Source organism: Xenopus laevis, chromosome 6S (assembly GCF_017654675.1).
Source record: "Xenopus laevis strain J_2021 chromosome 6S, Xenopus_laevis_v10.1, whole genome shotgun sequence".
NCBI lineage: Eukaryota > Metazoa > Chordata > Amphibia > Anura > Pipidae > Xenopus > Xenopus laevis.
In genome coordinates, this window is record NC_054382.1 from 102,990,057 (window position 1) to 103,007,428 (window position 17,372).

At 38.0% G+C, this 17,372-nt stretch overlaps 1 protein-coding gene across 3 annotated transcripts in view; it reads left to right on the forward strand.

The window, feature by feature from the left end:
* Nucleotides 1-17,372, forward strand: part of clvs1.S (clavesin 1 S homeolog) — a 62,217-nt gene that overhangs the window by 7,515 nt on the left and 37,330 nt on the right. For all 3 annotated transcript variants that reach the window (XM_018223755.2, XM_041567877.1, XM_041567876.1), the window contains exon 2: nt 10,395-10,953. In XM_018223755.2, the coding sequence (XP_018079244.1) occupies nt 10,565-10,953 (389 nt within the window). In that variant the 5' untranslated portion in view covers nt 10,395-10,564. The remainder of the gene's footprint in view (nt 1-10,394; nt 10,954-17,372) is intronic.

Genomic DNA, 17,372 nt, shown 5'->3' on the forward strand with positions numbered 1-17,372 from the left:
AGGCAAAAAAATAAAATCCCATTTTTACTTTCTTTAATGAAAAAGAAACCTATCTCCAATATACTTTAATTAAAAAATGTGTACCATTTTTATAAGAAACCTGACTGTATGCAGTGAAATTCTCCCTTCATTTACTGCTGTGGATAGGAATTGTCAGACGGTTCCTAACTGCTGAGCAGGGAAACAATCATACTTATGAACAGCAGGGGGAGCCCCCGCCTTACTTCCCAGCCATGCAGAACTCAAGCAGCTTTGTTTATGACGATCCCCAAGCAGCCCAGACCACACTGAGCATGTGCACATTCTTAGTCTTGCAAAGATGTTTAACAAAGTTACAAGATGGTGACCCCCTGTAGCCAACTTTGAAAGCATAAATTATTTGTTTGATTAGGCTTGTGGTGCAGTAAGTTCATCTTTATATTTAGTATACAAAATACAGCATTTCTAGCATTATTCTATATTAGACTTTAGATGCCCTTTAAGAAAAAATTGGAATGTCTAATGGTTGCAACCCAAAAATTCGAATCGTATGTCGATTCATACTTGATTCGTATAAATTCAGTTTTTTTTCGGGAGAAAAACTCGATTCGTACAAATCAAATACGAATCGAATTTGATTTGATTCGTATGAATCGAGTTTTTCTTCCGAAAAAAAAAAACTCGAATGTCAGGAAGGCTATTAACATCTCCAAATGGCTTAACGGACCCCTCTGCCATTGACTTGTGAATGAACTCGGCAGGTTTTAGGTGGCAAATATTCGAACTAGGAATGTTTCCACGGTCAAGTTTGATAAATCTCACATTTACATTTGAATAGGGGGGATTAAAGTTCAAATGTGTGAATTTTGAAACTCGAAAATTGGAATTCGAATTTATTATTCGACCCTTGATACATCTGCCCTTAAAGGAGAAGGAAACAAAAAAATGACACCTACATCATTAGGTTTGCCATCAGGCCCCCTTCTGAAACGCCACATTAAGAACTCCTTTATCCCTGCAGTTTTTGTGCACCTGCGTTCTGAACTTTCGGCGCTGTGAACATTTTGGCACCGCCATTTTCAAAATGAGCATCACTTCCGCCCTTTACTGCACATGCGCCTCCTGCGTGACCCACAAGTGACTACAGACCTCACAGACAGACCGGATAGCTGGCTGCCTTCTTTTAAGCTCCTCAGCTCCTGCGCTCGCTCGCTGACAGAATGTAAATTAAAAGCAGAGCGAGCGCAGGAGCTTCAAAGATAGTTTCTTAGCAACGGTGAAGCTGCATGGGCTATTGGTGCTTGTAATTAATGAGGCGGGGAAGAGGGTCAGCTTGTAATTTATGAGGCAGGGGGGAGCATAGTCATCGCTACAAAAGATTCTTGTGCGCATGAGTACGGCACGGCTGAAAAACTATTGCGCATGCGTGTGCCCTATCCAGGCGGTTTTCTGGACAGAAACAAGGGTATGCTTTTTAATACATGTTTTAACTTTTTAAAAAATCAATTGCAGCAAAAAAGATTAAGGGCAAAACTAATGAGGGAATGCTTGCTGGTAAATATATATACTATTCATTGGCAACACTTAGAGCTTAAGTATTTTTTTGGCTTTCCTTCTCCTTTAATCTGCTAAAAAATAATCTACAGGTAAATGTTAAATAAATCCAATAGAATTGTTTTGCTTTCAATGAGGATTAATTATATTTTAGTTTGGATCAAGTACAAGGTACTGTTATGTTATTACAGAGAAAAAGGATTTTTTTAAAAAAAAATGTCAATTATTTGATTAGAATGGAGTCTATGAGAGATGGCCTTCCCATAATTTGGAGCTTTCTGGATAATGAGTTTCCGGATAACGGTTCCCATACCTGTAGCAGTAAACCATTTATTTGACTACTAGCTAGTGCTGTTTTATTAAAGTATACAGCCTCAACACATATGTAGACGGAATGTTGGACAAGCTTTTCAATAAAAGTCTACTCATGATAACTTTAGTGAGGTCTTTAGAGTAGATTCAGCCGAATGTTGCTTTTAGTAAAAGATACAACTGACAGACTTGCCTAAGAATTGCTGAGTCTAAAATGTAGGAAAATGCCCGTAAAATAGTAGTCTGTACCCAGCAAAAAGAAAGTGTATACAAAATTATGATGAAGTGGTATCTTATTCCGGATAGACTCTCTAAAATGTTTCTGCAAAGTAGTCCTATGTGCTGGAGAGGGTGTCAACTTAAATGAACATTACACCACACTTTATGGGCCTGTCCGAAATGAACAAATTATTGGGCAAATGTTGTGAATTTAATAACGTTTATTAAAGACTCCCATTTCTGTAGAGATGCCTCATTTGCTGTTGGCCCTCCCAATTCCAAAAATTAACAATGCAGCCCAAAAGTGGATCAATCAAGTAGCTACAGCGGCTAGGTTGGCTTTAACTTCCAAATGGAAGTCTCCAACAATCCCCACGATTCCAGACTGGAAAAAAACAGAAAAATTGAGGAAGTGACTGCTAGAATAAATAATACGCTACAGATAGGGGCCGATTCATCAATAGTCGAATATCGAGGGTTAATTAACCCTCGATATTCGACTGGGAACTAAAATCATTCGACTTCGAATATCGAAGTCGAACGATTTAGCGCTAATCCTGCGTTCGATCGATCGAAGGATTTTTCGTTCGATCGAACGATTAAATCCTTCGAATCGTTCGATTCGAAGGATTTTAATCCAACGATCGAAGGAAAATCCTTCGATCAAAAAAAGGTTAGCAAGCCTATGGGGACCTTCCCCATAGGCTAACATTGACTTCGGTAGCTTTTAGCTGCCGAAGTAGGGGGTCAAAGTTTTTTTTAAAGGGAAAGTACTTCGACTATCGAATGGTCGAATAGTCGAACGATTTTTACTTCGAATCGTTCGATTTCGTTCGAATTCGAACGAATTTAACCAATTCGATGGTCGAAGTACCCAAAAAATACTTCGAAATTCGAATTTTTTTCATTCGAATCCTTCACTCGAGCTTAGTGAATCGGCCCCTTAGTAATACATGGGGCAATTGGGATTACTATTTGACCACTGTAGAGACCGAAACCTGAAACTCCCAAGTGTTGACCTCTCCTTATTGGAGTGGAGCCTCCTAGCTTTCTTTCCTGTGTTTCCATTATTTTCCTTTGTATGACATTTCCTTGTTTTTTTCTTTTGAATATGTCAAAAGGGACATAAAAAGTCACAGATTAAAGGCAAGTGTTTCTCAGGCTGGTTCCACATTTTTCAATTGTCAGGTACATAATCTATAGTTTAAAAAAATAGTAGTTGATGAAGGGGTATGTTGAGTCCAGCCACGTTTTTTTTTGCCTGGAACAAGGTGAATGGTCTGTGATTATTGTGTCTGATGAGTAAGCATATTTGCAGTTGTGTTATCATTCGCTACACAAAGACATCTGCTAGATCAGATGCAGACACTGTACCTTTTCATTTGGACCTTTGCACTGCTAAGTATTCTGTGCTTGGGGGCTGGTAATCACATCATCCTCCAATCGAGTTCTATAATGGAAGACAGAAAGATAAAATGTTGTACTGAATTTCCCTGGATTTCTTTATTTCCTTGCAGAATAAACATTTAGGGGCATATTTATCAAGGGTCGAATTTCGAATCGAAAAAACTTTGAAATTCAAAAAGACCAACCAAAATTGAGTTGAAGTTTTTTTTGGTCGAATAGGTCGGTTTTAGATCGAATAGGTCAGAATTCGAATCGTTTGGTTCGAAGGAATAGCGCAATTCAATTTTTTTTTCCAAAAACAAACTATGATTTTTCAAAGTCCACCAATTGACTCCAAATAGGTTCTAGGGGCAAATTTACTAACCTCCGAAAATTCCCAAGCGACGGCTTCACTCACATCTCAACACTTCGCCAGGCATAGATTCGCCAGGACAATGCTAATTCACTAAAATCCAATGTTGCGTTCAGGGCGCCAAACGCTGGCGTTGTTTCACTAGCGTTACTGCACCAAGCGATGGGCAGTTGCACTAGCATTGCCTAGTTTGCATATGGCGGGAAGTCAAAGTTGAATGGGTGTATATGTTGCAGCAAATACATTACACTACACAAGCCTGGGAAACCTTAATAAAATAAAACAAAGTTGTTATATTGCCCTATACATGAGCCCAGTGTATAGTCATATACATATGTGCCATATGTTAGGAAAAGTAGGGGGGAAGCCGGTTACCCCCCAAAAAATGTACGCTCTTTTTCAACCTATCACCCTGAAAAAGACGCTAGAGTTTTTTGGGACTTTTTTTAAGGAAGTCCTATCTAATCTATTACACCTCGTCTGGTCTGAGGTGGCGAAGGCAAGTCTGGCGCAAGAGGTAGCGGTCAGTAAAATCCGAATCTTAGTGCAGTAACGTCCCTTCGCCAGAGCACAAATTCGCCAGGTGTTAGGGAGCGAAGTACCACTAGAGTCTATCTCCTTCACTAGTGAAGTTACGCGGGCGACCGCTAGTAAATCGGCGAAGTACCGAAATGACGTCACGCTAACGAATTTTCGCCCATGTTAGTCACTTCACCCTTCAGTAAATTTGCCCCTAGGAAGCCCCCAAAGGCTAAAACAGCAATTCATCAAGTTTTAGATGGCGAATGGTCGAAGTCTAATTTTTAAAGAGACAGTACATGATAAATTTCGATATTCAATTTTTTTTCAAATTCGAATCGAATTTGGACTATTCCCTAGTCGAAGCACACAAAAAATAGCTCGAAATTCGAATTTTTTTCATTGAAAATGAACTTCGACCTTTGATAAATCTGGCTCTTAAACTTTGCATTTTTTCCCATTAAAAACGGATGGGAAAATCAGTTTTACAACATTTACCCTGTGGTTAGTGCTGGGTGCAGCTGCCGCTGTTTGTTTACAGGGGGAATTTGTCTGAATAAGCAGTGAATGCCTTGCAGACTGAAGATACGCATTTATAAATATGAATACTCTTAAGGTCACCAGACCTTCACTTGAATGCAGAATGCTGGTGAAAAATGTATTCTGCTGGGCTACAATGAAGCAGAGCAACTTCTGTTTATTCAAAGCATCCTGCATAATGAGGGGATCTGCTAAGCTGGCTTCCATTATTTGTACAGAGACAGCAGGGGCTTAGTGTAACCAAACACAGTCACTGTTCAGTCACCAAAAGCATGTCTGTTGTTGTGGTAAACCCTAGCTACAGTATAGTAGATATTCCAAATTATAAGCCATTGAAATTTAAACATCACCAGTAAAAATTATTGTACTGTAGATTTTTTGATGTGTGACGTATTTTCCTTTCTGTTCTGCCTCTCTCTGAAAAAAAGACTTAAAGTGGACCTGTCACCCAGACACAAAAATCTGTGTAATAAAAGTCCTTTTCAAATTAAACATGAAATCCAATTTCTATTTTTTATTAAAGCATTCATAGCTGTTGTAAACTCATTTAAACATCTCAGCTGTCAATCAAATATTGTCTGCCCCTCCTCTATGCCTAGGCATAGAGACGGGGCAGACAATTACTTTCACTTTCCATTCAGCACTTCCTAGATGTCACTGCTCTCCACACATTCCCCCGTTCTCTTTACCATTTAATTATGTAGCCAGGGCATGGGAATGGACATTGGGTCCCCCATTCTGGTGCACAAACAAGATTCTGAGATGATGCAAGGCTTTCCTTAAAAGCAATGTCCACAAAATGGCTGCTGCCTGCTTGCTATCATTTTGAATTCCGAGACTGAAGGAAACAAGATTCAAATAATTTATATAGTGTAATTATAGTTAATTTTGCTTGACTAATGTGATAAAATAGGATTTGGAATAATTTTTTTGGGTGACGGGTCCCCTTTAAAGCACAATATGGTTTCCAGGTTCATTGACCCCAGATAACAGAACAGTTTATTTGCAACTAGATTGTTTTATTGATTTATTATTTGAACTGCTTATCATTGTGTTTGGTCACTATAGCAGTTGAAATTCTATGAGAGCTGCAGTTAAATCATTTGAAATAATCAAAATAATCCAAAATATAAATTTGAAAAATAGTTAAGACCTTTTTTTGCACTTTGCACCTTGCCTTCGTGGAATTTGCACCTTACACCCACAGGTGCAACTCTTTATCTACCAGAAAGTGCAAAGCATTGGGTCTTTCTCTGTATGTGGCTGTATGTGCAGTTCATCTGACAGTTCTAAATATGTACATTTAGGGGTCAAGTTACTAAAACTTGAAATGTTCTCATTATTTTAGTAAAACAACTTCAACCAAACTCCCATCCACAATTTTGCCTTATTTATCAATAAAATAACTCGAAAAATTTGGTGCGGGAAAAGACTCGTGAAAAAATTTGAAATGTACAAAACTCTTTTGGATTATTGCCCGGAAAATACAAATTTTTTGGATTTTCGTATGAAAACCAGTGCAGACCATTGATATCTTCCAATTGTAAAAGGGACATCTCCCATTGACTTCTACACAATCTTGGCAGGTTTGAGATGGAGTGTTTTCTTGTTTTCCCCTTAAAATTTCAACCAGAAAAAATAGGGTTTTAGTAAATAACCCCCTAAATTTGTGTGCAACCATGTTTTGTGATGCTGTGGGGCATAGATGGGCGCAGCCATATGCATATAGCTATAGGCCTCCCGTATAGATAAGCAGAGTCAAGAACAATTGCATTTTATTTGTACTGTGATCAGATAATAAATAAAAGAGAGGTTGGAACAAGGTATGAAAGGACCTGAATGCCCAGACAAATGTGGGGTCTACTTTTAGTGGTGATATTGCATCAGGATTTATCACCCCATGTGTTCTACTGTTCTATTGCATTACACTGACATGGCATACTATACATATTTCAAGGCATGTTTTTAAAAAATAGTAGTAACACAACATGAATAAGCCAGTTAAAATCTCCCTTTATGTTTCAGAAATAAAACCAACAAAAACCCAATTAAAATGGATGCACTTGTCCAAAACATAGGAATTTTTCATATCAAGATCGCAGAGTAAGATATTTCCCCTGCTGGTGCTCCTGGTAGACTCTGCGACTTGTAGATAGTGGTTAATTTATTCTGATAAATGACTCTCTTAAAATACCTGTCTCCTGTGTTCACACTCTATTATCTCTACCAACAGGTAATGAAATCCCCTACAAGAACACATTTCTTATTCATATAGAAAAACAGGACATATAGCCAAAATAAATACATTTTACAGTTACAGTATAAATTCCAATAGAAAAATATAAAAGCAATGGCTAGTGACTAGCGAATCTGTTCTGTTTCGGTGAAAAATTCAAGAAATGACGAAAAATTTGTGAAATGCACAAAAGGCTACAAATTTTTTTTTTGCCTGCAACTTTTTCTTACACGCACGACTTTTTTTCTTACACATGCATTAAAGTCAATGGGCGTTTTTTCTTGCAACTTTTTTTTGTCTTGCCAAGTTTCTGCAGCAAGTTTTGATGCAGTTTAATGAAAACATTTGCAGATGGCAACAGACAGAATTACACAGTGAATCCATGTCTGGAGAAAAAAATCATTCATCACTAACGATGATGGGTTAATCTCCCAGAACTGCAGCAGTCAATGGGGAGTTATTGTGGGTATGCTGTCATGTGATTGCAGAACACTAGTGGGCAGATTTATCAAGAGTCGAAGTGAAAATTTGAATATCGAATTTTAGAATTAAAAATGTTGAGGTTTTTTTATGGTCAAACTGTTAGACTCGACTAGGGAATTGATTCAAGTTTTTTTAAAAAAATTCGAATTAAATTTTCGAGATTTATCATACACTAGCCCTTTAAGAACTCAAATTCAACCATTCGCCACTTAAAACCTGAATTGCTGTTTTAGCCTATGGAAGACATCCTGGGATCAATTTGGGGCTGTTTGCAGCCTTCCTAACATTCTAGTTTTTTGCGCAGAAAAAACTTGAATCAAGTTTGAAAAACTGCAAATTCAATTCGAATTCGATTTCAGTTTTCGGGTCAGTTCTATTCACCCGACTGAAAAATGTTAATTTTTTAACAAATTTCGAAAACCACATCAGTGTTATAAAAAACTCCCATGAACTCGAAATTTGACCCTTGATAAATCTGCCCCTAGATCTCCTGGAATCACTACGTTTGTCTTTGGCCAAAGAATAGTCAGATTCATCAAGGAGTTTAATAAGTGTGAAATGTTTTCAAGAAATACTAAATCGTTTTTAATAATGTTATACTAGTTTGTAATAGTGTTTTTTTTTCTGCTTTCTCTCCCTACTTTTAAGTGTAGCTATAATAGGCTTAGCTTTCAGCATTAGCCTTGGCTTCCATTATCTCTGTGGCCGACCACAGCCTTCGTTATGCCTTAGGCTATATACCCTTAATTAAAAGTCAGTGGGATACATAACCTCTCAAGTTATAGGGTTATGGTCACCTGAATGGAGCTGTATATGGTATTACATAGAAAGGACAGCAGGGAGATACCATTAATCATTGCTGGCACTGGCATTGGTTAAGCACTATTTAGAATCTAAAGGTGGCCATACACAGGCAGATTTAACCTGCCAATATTGGTCCTTTAGACAGATTTGGCATCTTATCTGCCCATGTATGGTGCATTCCGACGGACCTCCCCGATCGATATCTGGTCAAAAATCAGCCTGATATAGATCGGGTTGACTTTCCTTTGCGATCGAGGGCCACATTAGCTAGTTGATGCTGTCCTCATCGCGTTGGTGCCCATTGCCATCGATGTAATCCCAACGGTCAGATTAGCCCAATATTGCCCTGCCTTTGGTGGGCATATCTGGAAAAGATCTATATAGTGTATGGCCACCTTAAGGGTATAGTGATTCTGGAACAAAGGATAGATTTACAGACCTAAATAGATACTCTAGTTATCCATTTGTAAACTAAAGTTGAACAAAATGTGGCCTGTCAGTTTTTATCATTTGCCTATACATTAAAGCTGACTGGACACATTTTAATGCCAAATTTGACATCAATCATTCCCCCTGTGCAGATGAATTTATAATGGATCATGCCGGCATATAGTACAGCAGTTTGAAATTGCATTAAGGCAAGACTACAGGCACTAATATGTGAGAGCAGAAATAAAAGTAGGAGAGGGTGATAGAAAGATAAGAGAAAGACGTGACAGCCTGACAGGGCACATTTTAAAGCAGAATGGGGTTTTGTGGATAAGGATATTTTTGCAACAGAGCACCATTTCTTAAGATTCATGCTTAGAGAACCATCAAGTATATGGCACTGTTATCTTACTGCCGAGAAAACGGAAGTCAGTCAAAAATTATAAATTGCTTAATAAGATTCAATTGGAAATGGTATTCAGGGCTTTCTGGATATTGGGTTGTTAATACATACCATATCAGTATTCAAAACATATTTTATTAGGGACTGTTGAGACAGGGTTCGTGTTTATTGCCAGACCTATAGTTAGGTTTGCATGCTCAGCAGGTTTCATATTTAGTGATGGGCAAATCTGTTCTGTTTTACTTCGCTGGAAAATTCACGAAACTCCGAAAAAAGTAGCAAAACATCGAAAAGTTTGTCAAACGCATTGAAGTCAATGGATGCAAAATTATTTTGACAAGCGCCAATTTTTACGCTTGTGCCAATTTTTACATGGCTGACTTTTTTGTTCAAATGCATTAAAGTCAATGGGGAAGTTTTGTTGCATCAATTTTTTTTGCTGGCGAATAGGGATGGGCGAATTTGACCCATTTCGTTTTGCCAAAAATTTGCCGCCGGCAAAATGTCGCAGGCGCCCATTAAAGTCTATGGGTGTCAAAAAAAATTTGTCGCGCATCTTTTTTTTTTTTTTGACGCACGTTGCCATACAAATCATATGGGCGTCATTTTTTTGGCAAAACGTGGCGAAAAAATTCACCCATCCCTACTGGTGAATTTTTGCAGCAGTTTCGTGGAACAGTTTGCAGGTGGCTGAAATGCGGAAATTCGCCACAAATCCATGCCTGGTGAATAAATTCGCCCATCGCTATTCATATTCTCTTTACACAATTTAGGACGATCCCCTTCCTACTGGACAATTTGTATAGTAATTGGGGACAGGCTAAATTTGATGGTCTGGTGTTCTCTTTTTCCCCATCTTCTACAATAAATTATATTGTATAACCATCTCAGTTAGTTGTATACACATCCACCTGCAATATAATCTAATAAACCGAAGTAATTAGATATAAAAACCTTTCCCTCCTCAGCCAATTGCAGGTAAAGAAGAACATTTACAGTAGATGATATATATATATATATATATATATATATATATATATATATATATATATATATATAGATATATATATAGATATATATATATATATATGTTATAATGTTGTTATATACAAATATTGTCATGGTTATATACATGTATTATTTATTTTCTTTCTAAGATCTGGATCCTTCCAAAGGAAATCATTCCGGCATCCTCCTGTAAATCAGAGTTGATCTGTTTCTGGTTTATGTCTACAAAGTCCCTGGCATCTTGTAGGGCATTCTCTGGAATTTCCTTGGATGGGTCAATATTTATAATACATAAGTACAACCTTTTGTGGATTTAAAGATGACTCACCTGCATGCTGGACTTAGTCCAGAGACGATAGAGAAAGCCCGCTTGGAGCTGAATGAAAACCCAGACACATTACATCAAGATATCCAACAAGTACGGGACATGATAATCACCAGACCAGATATTGGATTTTTAAGGACCGATGACGCCTTCATTGTAAGATTTCTTCGAGCCAGGAAGTTCAATCAAATGGAAACTTTTAGACTTCTTGCCCAATACTTCCAATATCGGCAACTTAATTTGGACATGTTCAAAAATCTCAAAGCAGATGATCCAGGGATTAAACGTGCTCTTATGGATGGATTTCCTGGGGTGCTTGAAAATCGTGACCATTATGGGCGAAAAATCCTCTTGCTGTTTGCAGCCAACTGGGATCAGAGTAGGTAAATGTAGATAGAATCTTTTTTTACTACAATTTAACTGACAAATGTGATCCTTTGTGTGCCACCTTTACTGGCACACCCACAGCCTACTGCATACCAGAAATAATATTTTCCAGTTAAATGCAACAAAGTAATTTGTGCTGTGTAGTAAATACTCTGAAATATCTACTATGTCTGAAGTGGGGAAAGCAGTTACAGGTAAGGAGTTTCATAGGTACAGTAATTGTCTATGCCACCCTAATTTTCACTGTCTCTGCATGTTTCCACTAAACCAATGAGATTAATCTTTTTTTAACCAACTGCCTGTGTATATTCAGCATAGATCATCACCAAATAAGTTGCACAAAACTAGAAATTAGATGAAAATGCTTTCTTTGGGCCCTTTGGTAGGAACTGTCTTTGTCTGTGCCTAAACCTACGAAAGGCAGGTTAGCACAAGCTCATTTATTAATAGCAAAATAATGCAAATGAGCATTATGATGATTCCTATTTGCAGCCAATTACTGTCAACTGTGCAGTCCCCTGGCACATCTACTTGTACATACTCAAAGAAACTCTAGCTAAATCATATAGGACCCTTATGATGTGCCATGATCTGATCATTGGCCCCTGGTCAGCCTAGTTAGGTACTGGCAATGGGTGGCCAAATTTGGCAAAGATCCTTTCTTTTAGCAGATCTTTAAATATATGGACACAATGTTTTTTCACCTCCTTTACTATGTTATTGTGATCAGCACAGTGGGAAAAGAAAGCTTTCAGCCTGTAGGAAGTGAGGAATTCGAAGGGTACATTGTACTGAGATATTTTCACCAAAATATTAAAACATCTGTGGGAACCTGTTGGATGTATAAATGTATAATGGTATTAGTACTTCCAAGGTATATGAGTTTCATTTTGTAGTACTGTGACCTATGTAATACCAGCTGTGTTGACTGCTAATGTTCTCCTTTCAAAATCCACCATATTGCTGCAATGTATGGGAAATGCTCTGCTTTCGAGTTTCTGTGTGGTGACTACCTGTCAGAAATAGTGTTAGCAATAGACAGAGAGCAGAATTTGCTGTCAAAAGGTGACAGTTCATTTTCGGAATCTTGCTCACTGCTGTTCTCCACAACAGCACAGTGGTAGTCGAAATGCCGCATGTGCTCCATTGATGTTCAGTTTCCTTTATACAAGTGTCAGCTATAATTATACTCAAAAGCAGTGCAAGGAGAAGATTAAGTGCAGTTCTCTACCATGAACTCAATCTTCTCTTCATATTCTGTTGGACTATATGAGTCATTTACATTGCACAACTCAGTGTGCAAAGTGCAATAAAAACAGCAACTGGCCATTGCAAAAAAATAGTCGCAGACCTCTGCTCTTCATTAGGCAGCACTCTATCCAAGAGGGACTGGTAGGGGGAAGTATGTAGCAGCCTACCCATCCCTTAACTTCTGTTTGCACAGGTTAGTCCTGTCCTAACTGCCTGCCAGATAGCAAGAAGAAAGAACTTACCTTTGCCTCTTGGTGCTGCACTCTGCTCAGTATCGGACTGGGATGCCAAGGGCCCACCAGAAAAGAGAGAGAAAACCACAGGCCCACTCTCCAAGCTATTTTTCCTTCTCTCTTCATCAACTTTCTTTATTTTCTTAATTGCTTCTCCTTACATACTACTGTCTATCGTTTCTCCTCTTTGTTCTTATATAGAAATGGAGAATGGCCATGGAATAAGCACACAAGGCAAATGGTTGGATGAGCAGGAGGGCCCACTGACACTTGGGTCCTGATAGTCTAATATGTTATTATAAAATATATCTGGAACGGTCTAAATCCTAAGACGGACGAATGGCTAGTGTCAGAGGGTTGATAGTTGTCACCCCCACCCTCTATGACGCCATAATGCTATAGGGCCCAAGGCAGGATGGACTATAAGGGCTAATGGTCAACTGTGGACAATGGTCACTAATATAACTTATACTAGGCCATACAAATAAATGATCTCCACTCTGTTACTTAGATTCCAGAGTGTCAGCATGTCTCTTATGCCATTTTGCAGAAGTGTTGCTCAATAGCTGTCTGTACCACAATGGCTATGTTTAGCCAACAGATGTCTACGAGGCTGTGGACAGTTGGAACCAGAAATCTCTTATGTTGCAAAACTGCACATCTTACAGGAATGTATAAATATATATGCCAGTAAGTCTCCTCGCCGGACCATGTATGGTATTTCCGTGAACCCCTTGTCATAATTACTGTAAATGCCTTCTGAAAGTTATATAACGCTTGGACCAAGAGAAGTGTCTTTGGTAAGTCCTTGGCTGACATTCTGTGTGTTACTCCAACAGCTTACCCAGACAAAACTGTTATGTTGTATTATGTATGAATAAATTGCCTGACTATTACTAAAGGTTTTCCTTTACTGAGTTTTGTCTTACACGAGGTCAAAATGGTACTACTAAAAATACCATCATATGGTGACCCGCCGACTGTGATCCAGTTTTTTCCAGTCATTTTTTCAGGCAATGGAGGGCTCCAGGCTGTGCTACTGGAGTGTACCCGAGGATGTTCTCGGAGGTCTGTAGTGTCCCCGTGGATATTTCTTTTCCAGGAAGGTTTTCCCGTGGAGCTTTACTCCTCGATAGTTGATTCACGCGCGTAAGTGCCCCTGGGTGGGGTATATATGTTTTTTCTAACTTCTTCTTTTGCCTATTGTTTTGTTAATTGTTGTGTTAATCAGCTGAAATTATCTGCCATTCATGATAGGAATCCGTAGTTTCCTTCCTGTTTTTGTATTTTGTACGTCTCTTATTCCTTATCATGAAGTGTAGTCTAAAACATCTTGAAATAGAAATTACACGTGTACTGTATGTTGTTTGATGAATGCAAAAGGATCCATGAATGTTGAATGTTTGCCTAGCCGAGTGCGTGAATAACTTTAGTGTAACTGTCATCTGTGTGATGGTGTACATGAGAGAATTTGTGGCTCTATCTCAGAGTCTGCTTGCTGTTTAGGAGTTTTTCTGCGGTTCCTGTTTATGGGGCGCCCTAGCAGGCCAGAAATACGGAAAACTAGGTTTTCTGAAGGAAATTCTGTAGAGTGTGAAGTGTGAATCACTTTCCTGTCCGTTTGAATTGTCAGATGAAAAACGAGAGCCATACAAACATCTAGGTGTTGTCCATCTGCAACTTCAAACCTATTTTCTCCCTTTCCACTCAATTGTAAGCCTGTTCTAAATTACAGAGAAAAGTATAACATCATTTTTTCCTGCAGGTGACTCCAGTTTATATGTATGTTTGTTTGCCCTGTTTGTTTTATAAACCAATGTTAATAGCTCGCTGCTAAGCTTTTTTGCATCCTACAGGTCTGTTAGAGCATATTTTGAATGTAATACTTGTGTGTATGTTAGAAAGAAAAGGACTTGACTTGACTTGACGGTTATATGACTTTGATGTGTCTGTAATGAATATGTTTGCCTTACTGTTTTTGGTTCTCTTTAATGTTTATATGTTTTCATAGGTACCTCTTGTAATATAATATTTGTTCTATGTGTCTGTCACTACAATATTGTCATTTTGTCTTAGACTATCATGTCACTATTCGTGTCTTATCCTAACATTGTCTTCTTTGTTATTATTCTCATAGTAACATTAGTTCTCTTGTGTATTTCTGTTTGTGAATGGGTTACTCGTGAATAAGGTTAATTCACTCCACTTGTCTTTCTTGTGTTAACAGAAATATTAGTGTTGTCTCTTTAAATGTTCTCTGTTATAGTTTTTTGTCTCAAACTAACCTTACTTCTCTTTTTTATCTTTATGTGTCAGATTGATAACTCTTTTCTAAGTGTATTATGTTTGACTTGTGATCTGAAAAAAAAACATGTTCCATCAGTTTAGAATATCTAACAATCCTCCTAGATATGCTAGTTGAGTGCCCAAAACATTTTACGTTTCAAAGCCTTTGTTAAGTGTCACAGTGGAGGGGACAAGACTGCGTTTTCCTGGCCAGAAGGCAATAGTATTCGTCCCTCACAACTTGACATTCTACTGTGACAGATAAAGGATATGTGTAAGAGTAAATATTCTACTATACAAATTGCATGCCATTAGATCTAGCGGGCTTATGCCAACCAATGGAAAATTATATTTCTCACATATACTTCAGCTGAGACATTACACCTATTCTCTGCTCCTTGCTCAGCAAACTTAGATCCAGTCCTTTATATGGATACCCAGGAGCAACTAAATGCCATTTAAATGTGCCTATTGGCAACCTTAGAGTGACAAAGGGTTACACAATCTTAGAACTTTTGGTTCCACAGACGGTGCAGCCCCAGTAATGAAGATTCTTATTGAGCTAATGGTTCAGAATGTTTTAAGCTTATTAACAGTAGTACTTCCCCTGAATATTCTGAAGACAAACGTCCTGACGACCAAATAAATCACCGTCAGTTGTTTCACACTGAAGTACTTAACGGTGCATTAGACTTACAGCACCCTTTAAGAGGAAATCTAGTTCATAGTCCAATAAATAACAAGAAGGATTCTATTTGCTGGTACTGTCATAAAAACTACATTTCCCAGAATCCTCCGTTGCACAATATTTCAGATGCTCAACTTCTCTCACTGTTTTGTAACTTCCTCTTTTGTCAGCCCGCTGGCTCAGGAAATTTTAACCACAGCAAATATTTTTAACTTTACCATTTCATACTCATCTGTAATTTTTTTCTGTATCTCCTGCATCTGAATCTTTTTCACCAACATGAAGGTAAACTTGACGCAGTTTGATTCTATACCCGATTCACTCATTGGTACAAGTTAAATTGTTTTCATTATTCTCTAGACAGATGTGATTGAGTAGAATCTAGATCCCAAGAATAGTCCCGCCCATAATAAACTAAGCTCTATAGTTAGTATAGGTTTGGGTATATAGAATCTGTGTGAAAGTAGGGAGGGGTGTGTGTATGGATGCTGGGTTTTCATTTGGAGGGGTTGAACTTGATGGACTTTGTCTTTTTTTCAACCCAATTTAACTATGTACGTAACTATAAACATAGAGGTTGTTCAAATAAATAGAGTAGCTGACCAAAATAGTATGATTTTAGATTAGTATGTGTTTTGATAGGAAAAAGAAGGTTGTACTCATATTGTTTCTGAAATGTTTGTTGAATGTCATATAGTCAAAGTTTTAGAGCTGCAACAATAAGTGTAATCTTTTTATAGAACAGTTCAGTTATTCCAAATGATTAGGTAAAATTTTATAGCTGGTTAAACAACTCCATTGAAAGTTTCATTAAGTGTATCCATGTCATCCTAGCATTAATACTTGGTCTATATTTCTCTGTTAGAATTTGTGCTATAAATACCTCCCCCTAACTTCTGCTCTCATTTGATTTACATCTATAAGATAAAGCTTTTCTCAGCCATATGTGGGGAGGTTTGAAAGAAAGAAAGAATAATTTTTTACTTTTCAATAGTAATGAAATCAGTATTATATTAGTCTCTTATAACATGTTACATGTATATTATATATTCTTTGTCATTTCATAGGGTTTTCTGTTCCCAACTGCACTTAACCAAGTTATTTCATGAAACAGGATGTATCTGTAGCTCCCTAGCTTCCTGTTTTTTCTTTTCACTGATTTCAGCTTTCAGCTGCACTTCTGTATTGGTGCTGCCACGACAGTTGAACTGTAACTCACAACAGCGTACACCACTGTCCCATTTATAATAGACCTCCCTTGTTCCTGGGGGTCCTCTCAGCACTCTTACTGTGCCTGTAATTACTAATGTGAAACATCTTTAAATGTTTCAAGAGAGGTATGATAGTCTAATATGTTATTATAAAATATATCTGGAACGGTCTAAATCCTAAGACGGACGAATGGCTAGTGTCAGAGGGTTGATAGTTGTCACCCCCACCCTCTATGACGCCATAACGCTATAGGGCCCAAGGCAGGATGGACTATATGGGCTAATGGTCAACTGTGGACAATGGTCACTCATATAACTTATACTAGGCCATACAAATAAATGATCTCCACTCTGTTACTTAGATTCCAGAGTGTCAGCATGTCTCTTATGCCCTTTTGCAGAAGTGTTGCTCAATAGCTGTCTGTACCACAATGGCTATGTTTAGCCAACAGATGTCTACGAGGCTGTGGACAGTTGGAACCAGAAATCTCTTATGTTGCAAAACTGCACATCTTACAGGAATGTATAAATATATATGCCAGTAAGTCTCCTCGCCGGACCATGTATGGTATTTCCGTGAACCCCTTGTCATAATTACTGTAAATGCCTTCTGAAAGCTATATAACGCTTGGACCAAGAGAAGTGTCTTTGGTAAGTCCTTGGCTGACATTCTATGTGTTACTCCAACAGCTTACCCAGACAAAACTGTTATGTTGTATTATGTATGAATAAATTGTCTGACTATT